This window comes from Dermochelys coriacea, chromosome 9 (genome assembly GCF_009764565.3).
Source record: "Dermochelys coriacea isolate rDerCor1 chromosome 9, rDerCor1.pri.v4, whole genome shotgun sequence".
NCBI lineage: Eukaryota > Metazoa > Chordata > Testudines > Dermochelyidae > Dermochelys > Dermochelys coriacea.
The window spans coordinates 22,730,266-22,746,638 of NC_050076.1; the positions used below are offsets into that span (position 1 = coordinate 22,730,266).

Here is a 16,373-nt window from a genome sequence, read left to right on the forward strand (position 1 = left end):
AATAGTCCATTGCGTTCATGACTGTCACTAAATTCACCTACTAAGACTCAGCTCCAGGAAAGCACATGAGTCAATGTGAATCTTCATGTGCTAAAAGTTAAGCAGTGTTTAAGTGCTTCACTAATCAGGATCTAGATTTCTAAAGGATAAATGTAGGTAGGGGGGATTTGTGTTGCCAGGCTACAATTTTCACATCTGTGCAGCAACAGTGATCTTCAAAGTATATGCAATAAAAGGGTGGTATCTAGTACAATACGACTAAACTCTATAAAAGATTATTAATTTAACAGTCCTAAATTGCTTTTCAAGTCTCTCATGAAATACCCAAAGTGTACAGACATGTTCATTCAAAATGCATTTTGCCAGTTAGCTTGCGTAGTTTTAATGATGTACAAATGATGCATGTAATATCTAAAAAATTTACTCAGAAGTTTAAAGAAAAAACAGCATTATAAAATAGGGCTGGATAATAACAATTATTTTCCTAGTTGACTGCTTTGTAATCACTGTATTTTTGCTGCACAAGGGAATTATACTTATGTGTTTGTTTTTATTATTTTTGGTTCCTATCCACAGCTGACTAAATGTGTCATTTTCCAATGTTACTAAAATTAATTTCCTTTTTCCTGGACTAGAGCTCCTGATTTTTATTTCAGATAACATCATTTGATTTCTCAATGTCTCCTTTCAAAATACATTTAGAGACATTTAAGTTATTGGCTAAAGGGAAGAAAAGTCCTTCCATGTACTGCTGCATAGCTTTAATATGCAGTTTTTCAAAAAAGTATGACTTCCCTGGATAAATCCTATGAACTATCCTTCAAAATTACTACAAAACGTTCATACTACGTAATTCACTTAATCTTACAATGTTCAACAAATGTTGTTACTGTATATACCAAAGGGAATCTGTGCGTGGTTTGGGCAGGAGAGTGGGGGCTAAGGTTTGGTCAGCAGGTACACAGAGCTTTTTATTTCACTCAGGGGCACGAAAATTAATCCACACCAATTAAATGATACTTCACTGAAGGTAAAAATCACATTTTACTCCTTTTTAGCGTACATGAAGTTGGCAGCTTAGCTAGTAAGGATTTCAAATGCTATCAAACACACGTTCAGAATCTTCAAATTTGGATAAGGAACACATGGATTAGAATCATTGCACTACACTTTCAGAATACTCAATTTATATTAAGTAGTTATGCATTCTGGGATTTAAATATTGTACAATATATGGCAAATTCATTTTTGGAAATAAAGCATGGAATGCTTTGAAGAGATTTCTCTTTATGCAAGAAATGTTCTAGGTTAACTTGCCTGGATAATATATGATCATTATTAGACAGCATAAGGATTCTTGACATTATACTTCTTTAATTTATGGAGAGCAAATAATTGTATTTTTAAATGAAGAACATCCTAATGGAAGAAACAAGGCAAGTTTCTCATAAACCTTCCCTGTTCTTGTATACAGTACATACTGTGTTTATACTCAGGTATACAGTAAATAATGATTATATCAAATAGTCTCTCTCCTCTATAATTTCAATATAAATTAATCAACAACATGAAGAGCTGTTGTTAATTCAGATGTTTTACACTTGCTTCCCCCTTAAATTATCTGAAACAACCCATTGTTAATCCAGTGACAAAATATTGTGTCTGCCTATTAAAACGGATATTTAGAAATGCTGTCAAAGTATTTTTTTCATGGGATTAATACATTTCATGCAAAGGAGAAGGTTCTGTTGAAGGAGTTAATCACTACAGGTTGACCATTTGTCCCTGGATAAAGAGCATATTCTTTTTACTCTTCCTGACAGAGCAACATTGTAAAAATCAGAATAAATAAGTAAAAAAACCAAAAAACAAAAAAAAACCAACCCCCCCAAAAAACTAAACCAAAAAACCCACACCCACCCACTTCCAGGTATGAAAAAACCATCTAAACTGTTGACATTACAGAAACTGCACAAAGAGTTTATGCATCGTTTTAATTTAATCAGAGATAAAGAATAGTTTTGTAGTTAAAGCCCTGGACTAGGACTTTGGAGATCTGGGTTCAGTTCTCCCCATCTGTCCTTGGACAGTTATTCTCTGCCCTCATTTCCCGACCTGTACAATGGGAATAAAATGTCCTGTTTTATCTATTTAGTTTGTAAGCTGTTTAGGGCAGGAGCTCTCTGTTATTACATTATGTATGGTGTCTAGTACATGGGACCATGCTCACGGGGGGGAACTCTATGTACTATCACTGCATAAATAATAAATGCAATTAATGTATGTGATGATATTTTACTTCAACACCACTAAAGTAAAAGTCAAGCTTTTGGGCTTTGTAATTATGTTTAGAAAAAATGAAATGAAATCACACACACCACTGCAGTATCCAACTCAGAACAGTTTGCTTCTTTCATTAGATAAAAAGGAGAAGGGTTCTATTTAAAATACATTCATACAGAATCTTTCACCTCCTTCCCCTTAACTTAAACTTTTTCAGGCTAATTACCCTGTCATCCAAGTACAGTTGGAGAAATATCTTTGCTGAGATTCTCTCAGGACTAACCTTGTAATGAGACCATCTGACAGAAAAAAAAAAGTCATATCAGTTCATTTAGCTTATTAGTCTAGAAGCTGATAATTCTGGTTTTAACTCAAATCAAATCACAACCTTAAAGGAGAATTCTTTGTTCAATGAACATCTTTCAAATGAGAGAGAAGAAATCAATTCAGAATACTATGTTGGACAAAAGGTTTCTGATAAAGCGGGGTAAGGGTTACTTTTGTGAGAGAGAAGTCAGCGTAAAATTTCGTCAGCTATGAAACTGGAATCATGGTCATAGTTACAAACCCTGTTTCTCCCTTCAGTGAATTTAAAAAGTAGCATTAGGAGAAAGACAGTTTGAAGTCAGAGATTGTAGTTAGGGCACCCTAACATAAAAACTGGAAACACATTTTGAGTGCATCTCAACTTTATTATTAGTAGGAGTACCACAGTAGCAACTTAGAGGCCCCAGTCAAGATAGGGGCTTCATTATGTGGGGGCAGTATAGACACAAAGTGAGATAGAGTCTCTGCCTAAAAGAGTTTATAATTTAAATGGATGAGACAAAGGGAGGAAGAGTTAGCAGAGGCATAAAGAGGGGAAGTTACTTCCCCAAGGTCACAAATAAGGTCAGTAGCTGAGCCAGGAATAGAACCTAGGTCTTCTAACTCTCTGTTCAGTGCCCTATGCAATAGGTCATGCTGCCTTCCTGTGGCTCAAGCTGCTACAGTTAAGAATCTAATGTAACAACCCCCTCCCCACTCCTTCACATTCAAGGATCAAAATTAGTCATCCCCTTGAACATATAAAACTATTTTACATATCAATTTCAAACTATACCATCTTTTTGTGCATGCAAAGTCTGGGGGGAAATGCATTTCAATTTCAGGTTTATAAAAGCAAGAAAACAGGACAGATTAACTTTTACTTAGTCTTAACATTAAAAGCTTAATTTTTCATACTGATAGTAAGGCATGAAACAATAAGTGCCTTCTGCTATTTTTTTTAAGAAAGGTTACTAAAAATGAGCAATACAATTGTAATTGAAATTGTTATCAGTATTTTAAACATTCAGATTTAATTATGCACGGATAACACTTATCTGAGTCAATGAAATAAACTAAACGATGAACTATGAATTTTCTAAGGTCTGCCATAAAGAGAATGATAGAGAATAGAACATAATGATCTTCTTGTTCCAAGGATCCAATCTTTTCCAAACAATGCACTTTAGCAGATCATCTAGTTAACTGATCATGGTAACCCAACTAGAGTACCTATACCGATGAACACCTCTCACAATAATCTCAAAAGTGGTTGCTACTTTATGATTTTTTAGTAGAATTTACAGCATTTTTTAAAATATGGTTAGGTTAAAAACAAGTTTTGAAGGATTAAATTTCTATCAGTAAATGCCAATAAACATTGATTTTACTGTGCACACACAAACCTATGAAAATATATTTTCATCAATAATAATCAAAATGAACCAAGAGGCAACGTAAGAAAAATGCTGCTTGAGAACTTCTGAGAGTTTGATTTAAGGATAGGTACTTTGTACATTTTGATATGTGATACTGACAATTTGCATTTTAATGATTACAAAACTTGACCTTTTTGAATTTCAACTATCATTAAATGATTATTATCTGACATGTCCCATAATTTCCTGCAACTGTAAACATTTAAATTGATAAAAATAGAAAAAAATGGGTTACTTTAGAAAAACTCTTTTAAAGTCAGTCCTAATTATGAAAGTACCACTCTGAAGGCTGGCCATCATCCGTCTTCCCATTTATACAGACATGTCTGAAAAGTTCCACAGAATGAGCAGAAAGCACTTCCATGTAGCGAAGGGAAGCTTCTCTCACGGCTTCAAAGAGAATAAGACAGCCAGCCTCATCCTTGCGTTCTAACCTGTCTGTTAAAGGGCTCCCCATCTCCAGAGTGGCAGGCTCCTTTCGTTTAGTTAATAGTAGCAGTTTTTCCATGGTGATCAGTGTGCCCAAAACTATTGATCTATTGAGTTCCAACTCCCTTGTTACAAAATGTTTTGTAGCATTTACAATCAGCTAAAGAAAAGAATGATTTTGGAAGATAGGATGGGTGCCATGTCTTCTGCCCCAATACAGGAGAAGTAGACTGTAGTGTTGCCAACTCTTGTGATTTTATCTTGGGTCTTATGATATTTGGTTATATCTTATGATGTTTTTCCTGAGAGTCTCGGCTTTCATTTCTAGTATTTATGGTTGCTGAGAAATCTTCAAAATGTGAATCCTAAAGACTCCAAAAACAGAAAGCAAATAAAAGGACCCCAAATTAGTTATGTTTAAAAATGTAATGATTTATAAGTCAAATTTCATGATTTTTTTGAGACCCTGAATAATGATTTTTCAGTAGTTGGTATTAGCATTACTGAGGCCCTGTGTATACTCCAGACCTCTGCTGATCTAGGTATATCATCACGGGTGTGAAGAAGAGGTAGCCCTGATTGACATAGCTGTGGCAACAAAAGTCTCCAAAATGGCCTGAAACAGCGAGTACTTTAGGTCCTCTCTTTCTTTTCCCAAGGAAATCAGATGGCAGCTGGCATGTCCTTGATCTACAGAAACAGTTCTTTACCGAAAGGACTCCTTTCAAAATGGAGAGCTTGTAGCGTACAAGCTGACCAACTCCCTGAAAAAGTCCGCAAAGGAAGAGGCATTAATTGAGAAATACCACTCTCTCCCCTTTTATCTATGGAAGTGCAGCCAATTAAATTTAATACAATTTTAATACAGAGGGGCAGCCTGATCTTTCAGCACATGTATATAGCTGCCAAATTTTGTGCAGCTCCATATGACATTTATGCACAGAGATCATACAGAAAGCCTGGAGTAGGGCGGGGTGAAATGTTGGGGAAGGGGGATCCAAAAACAGGATTTGGGCACTGAACTGTTCCGGGGAGGGAAGGCTGAAAACTGACGGTCCAATCAAATTTCTGAAGTAATGCTGAACGTGTCTTAGTTCAGTTAACACATGGAATTAAAACAGTTTTTAGCCACAATTCAAGCTGTACAAGTTGTCAGCAAAAGATAAATATCCTAGTGTAGACAGAGCCATACTATCCAAATTCCATCTAAATGGATCTTGTCCCATAAGTTATGTCCCAGGCCCTTCCTGAAATACCTGTTTTTGAGCTAACTGCAGGACTTCGAAGAAAATCAAATGTAACTGGTCATATCAGTTTTTTATCTGTGTATAAAGCCCAAGAATGTTTGACATTTCAGTCAACAGAAATAGGTACATATCCAAATTGATGCTAGTCTGCAAAACCGAATGGCTCCCATGGGCAATATTCTGTTTAGGGAGTATTACATTACACAGAGAGATTCAGTCTCAATGTTTTGGAGTCCAGAAATTTATCAACTTTTATAAGACCATCAGAAATAAGTCTGAGGTGATATATTAACATTACTGCCATGTTAGTAATAGGATTATGATAGCATCTAGAGGCTAGGGTCCCATTGTGCTAGGCACTGTACAAATATGTAACAAAAAGGCAAACTCTGATCTGAAGAGCTCACAATGGACTCATTCATCAAGATGAAGAAAATATGCAAGAAGCTGACATCAGCTTGATTTTCAGATTCTTACTCTATGCAAAGGGCACCTTAAGGATTTAATGGTGAACTGAGATGCTTTATTACTTAATACTAGTTAAGATCCTAAATCAGGGTGGGCAAACTTTTTGGCTGGAGGGCCACATTGGGGTTGCGAAATGGTATAGAGGGCCGGGTAGGGAAGGCTGTGCCTCCCCAAACAGCCTAGCCCTGCCCCCCTCAGAACCCCCCACCCATCCAAACCCCCTGCTCCTTGTCCCCCGACCATCCCCTCCCGGGACCCTCCCCGCCACCTAACCCCCCTGGGACCCACCCCCTTATCTAAGCCCCCCTGCTCCTTGTCCCTTATCGCCCCGACCCCTATCCACACCCCTGCCTCCTGACAGGCCGCCCGGGACCCCTGACCCATCCCCTCCTTTGTCCCCTGACCAGCCCCTCCTGGGCTCCCATCTCTAACTACCCCCCCCCGGACCCCACCCCATCCCACCCACCCTCCCGCTCCCTCTCCCCTCCTACTGGGATCTCCCGGAATCCCACACCTATACATCCTCCCTGTGCTCTGTCTCCTGACCAACCACTCCCCAAACCTCTGCCCCATCGACTGCCTCCTGTCACCACTGCCCCTGGGACCTCCTGCCCTCCCTCCCCTCCCCTCCCCCTGCCCCCTTACCAGGCCACTCAGAGCAGCAGAGCAAGCTTGCTGGAAAGCCTGGGAGGCGGACGGGCACAAGCCGCACTCCTCACACAGTGGCGTAACTGCAGGGGAGGGGCTGGGGGCGAGCCTCCCCAGCCGGGAGCTTAGGGGCCAGGCCGGATGTGGCCTGCGGGCCATAGTTTGCCCACCTCTGTCCTAAATCATTAAAATAGTACGTGGATATATTTAAATGGCAAGGAAGTACATTATAACAAATATTTATTTACTTTTATTCACTTATCAGGGCCTGAGTTAAGGTTGTGTTTCTTCGATGCATGTTGATGGCATCACAGATGTCTTAAGTATTTTAAACAAATGTGCAAGTGCTGGTATTTTTCATGTCAAATTTGAAGGGAAAAAAATATAGCCCTAAAACACAGGTCTTGGGAGATTAGTTGAAAACACATTTGCAATTTACTTTTAAATGATATTTATTCATGTTAACAATACACACGTAGTCTCTTAAATATTTCACTGATCTTAACAAGTTGTCATAAATATAAAGGGAAGGGTAACCACCTTTCTGTATACAGAACTATAAAATTCCTCCTGGCCAGAGGCAAAACCCTTTCACCTGTAAAGGGTTAAGAAGCTAAGGTAACCTAGCTGGCATCTGACCCAAAATGACCAATGAGAGGACAAGATACTTTCAAATCTGGAGGGGGGGAACAAAGGGTTGGTCTGTTGGTGTGATGCTTTTGCCAGGAACAGATCAGGAATGCAGCCTTACAACTCCTGTTAAGTTAGTAAGTAATTTATCTAAAAATGCATTAGATTTCCTTTTGTTTAATGACTGGTAAAAAAAAGTTGTGCTGGATGGAATTTTTTATTCCTGTTTCTGTGTCTTTTGTAACTTAAGGTTTTGCATAGAGGGATTCTCTGTGGTTTGAATCTGATTACCCTGTAAGGTATTTACCATCCTGATTTTACAGAGTGATTCTTTTACCTTTTCTTTAATTAAAATTCTTCTTTTAAGAACCTGATTGATTTTTCATTGTTTTTAAGATCCAAGGGTTTGGGTCTGTGTTCACCTGTACAAATTGGTGAGGATTCTTATCAAGCTTCCCCAGGAAAGGGGGTGTAGGGCTTGGGAGGATAATTTTGGTGGATGATGGAAGCCCTCCAGCCAAAAAGTGGTCCAAGTGGGCTCTTCTCCTGTTCTTTGTTTAAAACACTTGGTGGTGGCAGAATACAGTTCAAGGACAAGGCAAGTTTGTACCTTCGGGAAGTTTTTAACCTAAGCTGGTAAGAATAAACTTAGGGGGTCTTTCATGCAGGTCCCCACATCCGTACCCTAGAGTTCAGAGTGGGGAAGGAACCTTGACACAAGTGTTTGGCATTATTTACAAAAAATTTCAATCACTTTTAATGGTGCTGTAAAGGAGATTACCAACATACCAATGCCAATATGCCTGAACTGGAGAGGCAATCTGTAATGGTGAAAGGGTCCATGACTATTGAGTCAATAAGAGTAGGGATGGCAGTGGTTTATGTAATACTCATCAGTTGGGAACTGGAAGGAGGCCACTACACAGCCTCAGGTGGTAATAACTTTTGGTCACCACTGACCTGGTAAGGATTCAGATTGATAACCTAGAAGTGAAAGTCCATTACCATGACATTCAATTCCACTGCAATCAATGTATAATTCTTCCAATTTAAGAGATTCTATCTATAAAAGCACAGATCTTTAACCTTCCGAGGAGGGTTATCATCATATTATTTAGAATATGATCTAAAACTGTTTAATAAACATCTAGCATTCTACTTAATTTTAAAAAATCTAATTTTATGGATCATTTCCTCAAGAATTTGGAAAGTAGCAGCAGCAGTTGATTTAGGTCAGACAAGATTTGTCTAGCAAGATGCATATAAACGAATTGCTTTTTGCTGTGTCCGGTTATAAGATAAACCTGTGCTGCTGATCCACCACTCTAGGATTCTTTTGATAGCATAATATACAGCTCTGCTTAGCATTTAGAATTTATTTTTGAACAGCCACTGCAGGGATTTAACGTCTAAACTGTATAGGGTCTCTCTCTTTATTAACTGTATTTTAAGGCTCTGATAAAACCTAAAGCACTTTTCAAAAAGGAATTTGACCACAGATATCACACGTGACTATAGCAGCCTTCACATTGACATTTTCCCTTCCCCCCATCACAGCCCGTGTTTAGGGAAGCCACCCTTCCTCTCTAGCTTGCTGAAATCCAATCATTTATGGCTTGTAGTTTGATTCTAAACCCTGGATTGCTGATCACAGAAGGATTAAAACTTGACCTCCAGGTTAATGGGTTTGATTATTTGGGTTGTTTTGCTGCTCCATGCAACCAAACAGAAGTATTTAAACAAAACATGAAGATCATTTTCATATGACATTTTTCTAAAATAAAGATTCACATATGACTAGTGATTTATATTCAGTATTTTTGTTTTTGAAAGAACACATTGTAACGAATAAGCAGATTAAAATGATTAAAAATGTAGCCATACTATGATCACACAAAACCAAATGCTTTAGGATGCTATCCAGCCTAACAGCAGTGTTTTTGACTGAACCTAATGTATCTTCACTTACTCACAGTTCCCAGGAGACTGGCTTCCATTTGAGAAGAAACAATAGGCGACCTTTAACCCTTAAGTTCCCAGAACTATGCTGGGAAAATGTCAGAGACACAACAATGATGCTATTTATTAAATTACTAAAATATGACAGGCTAAAGGCTTCAGAAAATTATTTAAATACATTTTTAGACGGGGATAGACTAGAATAATTATTTTAAACTGCTAATTGGATTAAAAATCTTCAAACTCAAAAATCATTTTTTAACTCTGTACTATGTGTACTGGTACTTTGATTTATTTCCCTTCCCTTCTATAATGCTATTTTATGCATGGGGATACATGTGTTTAACAGTAATCTTCAAGCAGGACCAAGCCCTAGGAGTGGAATCTGTAACATAGGTGTGTGTGTCATAATACTGTCCCTCTATTGTTAGGAAAGTGAAGTAATGTCAGTGTAAACTCCTAAATTCTTACTTTGCCCTGAGGAAAGGTAATACATGAGTCTTTGTTACCAATTATCTTCTCATCTTCATCTCTGATTATTAGCATTGTGGCAGTGCCCAGAGACCCGACCAGGATTGGGACTCTACACTGTGCTGGTGCTACAAACACATAAAAAGGCACTGTCTCTGCCCCAAAGAGCTTGCAATCACTTAATCCATATTTTGATTATATATCAAAATAGCAAACAATAATGTAAACAATGAAAGAGATTATTTGAAATGACCACTACATTTTAATGCATCAATTACGGACAGTGAATATAGAACTCTTAAAAATATTAAAAGCTAATCTCGCTTCAAATATAACTACGAAGGTGCTAAACAACCACTTCGTACAAGTAATTTAAATCAAGTACTCTCATTTATACTTGTAGTAACAGAGTAAGTGTTGACGCGTTATATAACATAAAATGCAGCTCGTACATAAAGACTCAGATGAATACATATTACTGAACGTAAAGCATCAATGAATGGAAGTGTCAGAGAAAATAAATCAGATATCAGTTCCTTTTCCACTTAGTTCATCTAAAGATTTTTACTATATTAGTGAACATTGTGTAGTGTACACAAGAATGTAGGCATTGACACTCTTAAAGTTAACATTTAAAAATATTGTTTTCTATTATTTTATGCACCTTTTATTTGTTCCATAATTTGATCCCCAAAATTATTTCCCATATCTTAAACAGTTCTTTATTTAAAGGAGATCCTCTATCCATATAGACATACATGTCAGGACAGATTATACCTATATAATTCACATTTTACAAGCCAACTAAGCATTATTTTCTACACTGCTCATCAGATTTACAACAAACCACAGTACTAAGAATACTGTAGAAGGCGAAGAGAGGCAACCTGCTGCACTGAAAAAGTCAGGCCTTTCTCTCCCGCAAAGGATGCCTATCATCGTAACAGAGCTTTAATTCTTACCTGATACGAACAGTTTTCCTGGTGTACCATCTCAGTGCATCATACAGAGAGCAGACACCAAAGCCAGGAATGTTTACAGAAGCTGCACAGTTAAAATTTACAGCATCTGAAGGAGAAAGAACGCCCTTGTAAGGCGAGAAGCTTCCTGCAGATTAAAATGGATGCTGTTTCTTCCGTTTCAACCTGCGCAATGGCACTGCCTTTGCTAGTGAGGAGTGTAGCAGTGCTGTTCTCCTCAGGAAACTAGCAATGAGGTCTAACAACATGTAGCTGAGACTGTGATGGGGGAGGGGGTTCACTCATCACTAGCACAATCGGCCAATTATATTATAGACACAAAGAAAAGGATCAGTCTGAGGCTGGTGTGACCTTCTGGTGCTTTCTGAAGGCAGCTAACTGATGTGGAAACATTCTAGTCCTCATTAAAGGGAAGGGGGGGGGAACAAATCAATACTTCACTTGAACATTTCTGACCTTTTCCATCATTCTCCCTTCCTATAGCTGTTCTTCGATTACTGCTTAGAAGTTTTAATAATACTTACAAACAGAGAGTCATAACTGTATTACAGAAATATAAACAATTGCCTTGGTAATTTAAAAACATGAATCTATTTCAATCAGACAACATTTTTTTCTTTGGCCAAGACCATTTACAGTCGAATAAACCAAACGCAGGTGTACATTCCATACAAAAAAGAATTGAGGTATGTATTCCATCTTCCCAAAATATGTTTAAAATATTGAATCATTAAATAATAAGTAGGAATGCATTCCAGTTATTTTTTTTTACAGTGTATCTGAGAAATATAAAATCTTTTCTTGAAAATGCTTTGTCCTACATTTCCTGTGAATTGTAAGTATAAGATGCAATGCTGTTTAAAGAATTTAATTTCTATATTTGTAATGTCCATTTTGAGCTGGAGTTTTGACTATATTATCCAATACAGGGAACAGGTTAATGCCACACTGTTTGTTTCAAATGAAACAAACATCTGTGTTCTTTGCAACAGCCCCAAACAAAAATAGGCTATTCTATAACTAAATTTGACTGACAAGAAATCTGAAGATCAGACAAATATCCAGAGGAAACTATACACAGCCACAGTTTGCCTACACAGCATTTTAGGAACAACTATGACTTGGTATTTTAGATCTGAGCTGGTTTTTTACTTTTGTAATACCCTGTCATCCAATCCTCAGATGTGAGATAATTTGGCTTGAAAATTCTTAGAGGCTGGACAAATATTCCAAAACAGCAGTGATAATATTTAAGAATAACTAAACAAACATTAATTTTTGTAAATCTTCTATTGCATTTTCAGAGTAATAGTCTGAGATTGTACACTAGTTTTACAAATTGCAGTACAGGTCAGGCTGTAATTCTCAACATATAAAAGAAATGAAATACAAACTTTTTATTCCATTGATGAACAGTCTTTGATAGAAGACAAGAGTGAAAGAAGAAATAAAGTACTACTTATAATTTCTCAGGATCTGTGACCTGGGCTGGGAGTTTTAGCAAGTAGCTCATAGAAAAACGTGAGATTTCAGAGTCACGTTCACCACTGGGCTGCTCACCTTCAATTTAAAACAGTGAAAACACGTTAGGTGTCCTGGCACATTAGCAGTCAAGTGTTAACCTGTAAAACACTCAGCCCAGATTGTGCCGAGCTCTTGTGTAGGTGCTAGGACACCAGAGCGTTCTTTCACTCTTATATTCAATAAATGCTCCCTCCTAATACCCCTACCATACAGAAAGGGCATGGAGACATCCAGCCACCAAGAGAAGAGCACATTCCTATGGTACTTCACACTAGTCATGCTTCCCCCCTGAATGCTGCAGAACTCCAGGAGGGATTGTGCCAATCAGAGACAAATTCCATCCAGAGCTCAACATGGGGTGGTGCAACTGCACCAATCCCAGCCGGCAAGTGCCTATCATGCACAATCTACTGCTCAGTGTAATAGACACCTTCAAACTCTGCCAGTCTTTGCATAGGAATACTAGATGTATCCTTGCTAGCTCATGTAATGGTGAGATCAGTGAAGCCATGTTTCTTTCACTGCTCTGCTCTGCCAATGGAGAAGACAGGCTGACCTGAAGTTCCCCATACTACCCTGGAGGAGATTGCTGCTTGATGTATGATAGACTAGGCTATTGGTAAAACATGGTAAAAGTTAAAATTACTGAGTAATATTCATTTTTGCACAATATCCTGTTTGGTATGAAAATGCACAAACCTATCTCTGTAATAAAAAGCAACGATATGCGTCTCCTTCCTAAATAGAATATTTCTATAAATTTTGGAATGCCAGTTCATTACTGAAAAGCTATCCGTGTATCCCTTCTATTTTATATTAGCACTATTTCCTAGGCCTGTGGAGGCTGAGCTCACAGTTCAAATGGCTATGGGAAAACAGGAATCTTGAGTTTTCCTCAGAGCTCCTGATTAAAGTGCCAAAAATCTATCCCTGATTCAGGATTTCTTTCTCAAAAATGGCCTTGCATGATGATCTCTCTACCTCCACTTTTCTCAGCTCTTCATCCTTGCAAGTACATTAAAAAAGCAGGGTGAAATGTGGGTGGATGGAGATTCACCAGTTTTCACACAAGTGGGAGGGCAAAGAGCTGAAGGGGAAAAAAATCCCATAAAACCAATCGTTTTCTCTGTTTCTTCTTCCAGGGCCTTATCCAGTATCTCAGCAGAAAGGCTGATATGTAATCATCACTCCCACAACCATGTGAGGAATTCTTCATCTCTGCAGCACAGCTTCACAGGAAATGAGGGCTCAGTCAACAACTCTGGGCATCTCAGTGTTCATCCCACCAGGGTAGGAATGCTACATGGCTACAGTTCGTAAGGACTGTGGGACAGGAACAGGGCTGCTCCCAGAGGAGAGAACTGAGCAGAAATAAGAACTACCTTACCTTGGAAAGGGAGGTTTCAACTACTCGGCTGCATACTGCAGAGATGTTTGGATGGGGAGGGGGAAAAGAACATCTCTTTCAAAAGTTTTACAACTTTTACAAACAAACAAAAACCAGGTTGGGGTAGGGGAGAGGAACGCAAGGAAGTCTGGAGAAAGAAGAAGGCTACCCTTCAAGCCCTGTATGTGGGGACTTAATGTTGATGCTTAGCAAAGACATTAATGGCCACATATGGGATAATCATAATGAAACAATTTCCAAACTCCAGCTCTGGGAAGAGGGTAAAAAGATGAGACTCCTAACCAGGTACACAACAGGTAGTAGAGAGGGGATAAGCCCTCTTAAGGAATAGTCTCTGTGGCTGCTCTGGTACTAGGGAATCTCAGCAATTTTTCATGAGTGAAGATCAGCTAAAGTGTTTTGGGTTTTTTTGGCTGGATCAGACCCTTCAATTCACAAACTGCCTTTTTTAAACAGAACGCTATAAAAACCACTTACATTTTAATTTTCCCTTTTGAAGAAATGTAAAGGGATCTCTCAGCAATACTTTTTTTCCAGAAGCTTCCTTGACAGAGGGCAAAATGTTGGCCCCAAAAGACCAAAAACAAAAACATACCACCACCACCAAAACAAACAAACAAACAAACAAAAAACTCCTTGCTTAACGCTAAAAGCAGCTTCTTGTGTTACATAATCTCCTGATGACATTTATCATGCGTGTCATAAGAAAGAATCATGAAATTATCCCACTCTTCACACATTACTGGTTTATTTATAGTTGAAGTGACTCAGTGCCATTTCACACAAAGCAGATTTCTGACAAGTATAGCGCGAATCTTGTCGGACACAGCTTTGGCACAGTGAGGTGCGAAGTACACAAAACCACCCTGTTTAACAGTTTATTCCTTATATAGGTATTTGTGCATGGGGGCTGCTTTATGTTTAACTTTTAGTTTGCTGCACAGTATCCCTCCACCTCTTCCAAGAGACTATTCTTAACAGGCCAACTGCTCTGGATAGCATATAGTTCCCAATTCTGCAATGAGCTGTGTGTGGACATATGCGTGCATCAGGCAGAATCCCATTAAAATATCAATGAATCTACACTGTCACAGGGGTCTGCCTGTATACAGCTCATTGCAGGATCAGGGCCATAGTTACACCATAGGAACAGGCTCCACAGGAATTCCTTAAACCAAGCAAAGGGTTTTTCTTTAAATTGAAAGATTAAAGGAAAGTGTATCTGTCTAGAGGTTAGCGTACTCGGCTATGAGCCAGAGAAACATCTGCACCTGCTCTTTCTTTATTAGTTTGTGATTATCCATCCAGAGGGCAAGTCAGATAGGTAGGTAATAAATAAAGCTGCAGGTGCTTCAAGTGAATTAAAGCTATTTGGATGCATCCGATGAAGTGAGCTGTAGCTCACGAAAGCTTATGCTCAAATAAATTTGTTAGTCTCTAAGGTGCCACAAGTACTCCTTTCTTTTTTGCGAATACAGACTAACACGGCTGCTATTCTGAAAAAAGTTATTTGGCTGTCTCCCAAGTGGGTCACTACAAAATGGTATCCCTTGCTAAAGAAAAGAACAAGTAAACATTCCTATTTCTGCACCTACATGATGCCAATTAGACTGCGTAGGAACCTTTGACTGTCCACTAAGGGAGGAGGGGGTCTTGAAAATTAACTACATTTCAATGCCCTAAGAACGTCTGTCTGAAAACAGCTTTTGATAACATGAAAGCATCCACTCTGCAATGTTTTGAGAAAACATACAGTCTGACTATGCTGCTAGCCTAAACATTCCTTTCTGAGAAGAGATGCATCTCTCTGCCCAGGAGAAACTTACTGCATGGATAGAGAGAACTCTTAGCCTGACAAAGCACTGACTTCTCCAACTCTTTGACTACTGTTAAATAATGGAATATTAATTCACATTGCCCAGCTGGCCTTAGAGAAATTTTGCCCCAACAAATAAAGGGAAAATGTTGCCTGACTTACAAAATGGTTTTCTATAGTTGAAATAAAATATAAGGGTCTCTTATATGTCTAGATAGCGCTACCTACTTACAGTGTCATACAGGCATTGAGATTGATATGAAAAAGGGCCATTTTATGAAGAAAAGCAGGAACAGAATACAGCACCTGGGTGTTAATGAAAGACTAAGTCATAAACAATAAAATCTAGCTCTTATATACACACACACATATATATATATATATATATATATATATATATATATGGTTTTTCATCAGTAGTTCAAAGCACTTTATGAAGTGGTTAGTGTCATTATCCCTATTCTACACATGGGAAAACCAGGGAGGGGAAATGACTTAGCCAAGATCACCCAGCAGGCCAGTGGCAGAACCAGGAATAGAACCTAGGGCCTCTTGAGTCCCAGTTTTGTGTTCTGTCCAATTAAGCAGATCTTCTTGGATAAACAGATCACTACTGAATAGGCAGTTAGTTCCCATTTCATGAAAAGAAGATAGAAACAGAATTTTGGTTTACAACACCTGGGAACACAGGATCCAGGAGATAAATGTAAATCTTCAAAGAGAAATAATCCTCCTTCGAAAAACCTAGTTACCCGGGTGGGAACC

At 38.4% G+C, this 16,373-nt stretch overlaps 1 protein-coding gene across 3 annotated transcripts in view; it reads right to left on the reverse strand.

The window, feature by feature from the left end:
• Positions 1-16,373, reverse strand: part of LOC119861685 (schwannomin-interacting protein 1) — a 125,463-nt gene that overhangs the window by 53,911 nt on the left and 55,179 nt on the right. Inside the window, exon 1 of one of the 3 annotated variants that reach the window (XM_038417096.2) lies at positions 10,843-11,166. The exons of the other annotated variants lie outside the window; for them this stretch is intronic. Within the exon in view, the coding sequence (XP_038273024.1) occupies positions 10,843-10,872 (30 nt within the window). The 5' untranslated portion in view covers positions 10,873-11,166. Of the gene's footprint in view, positions 1-10,842; positions 11,167-16,373 lie in introns of those variants that run through there. 3 annotated transcript variants of the gene reach the window in all.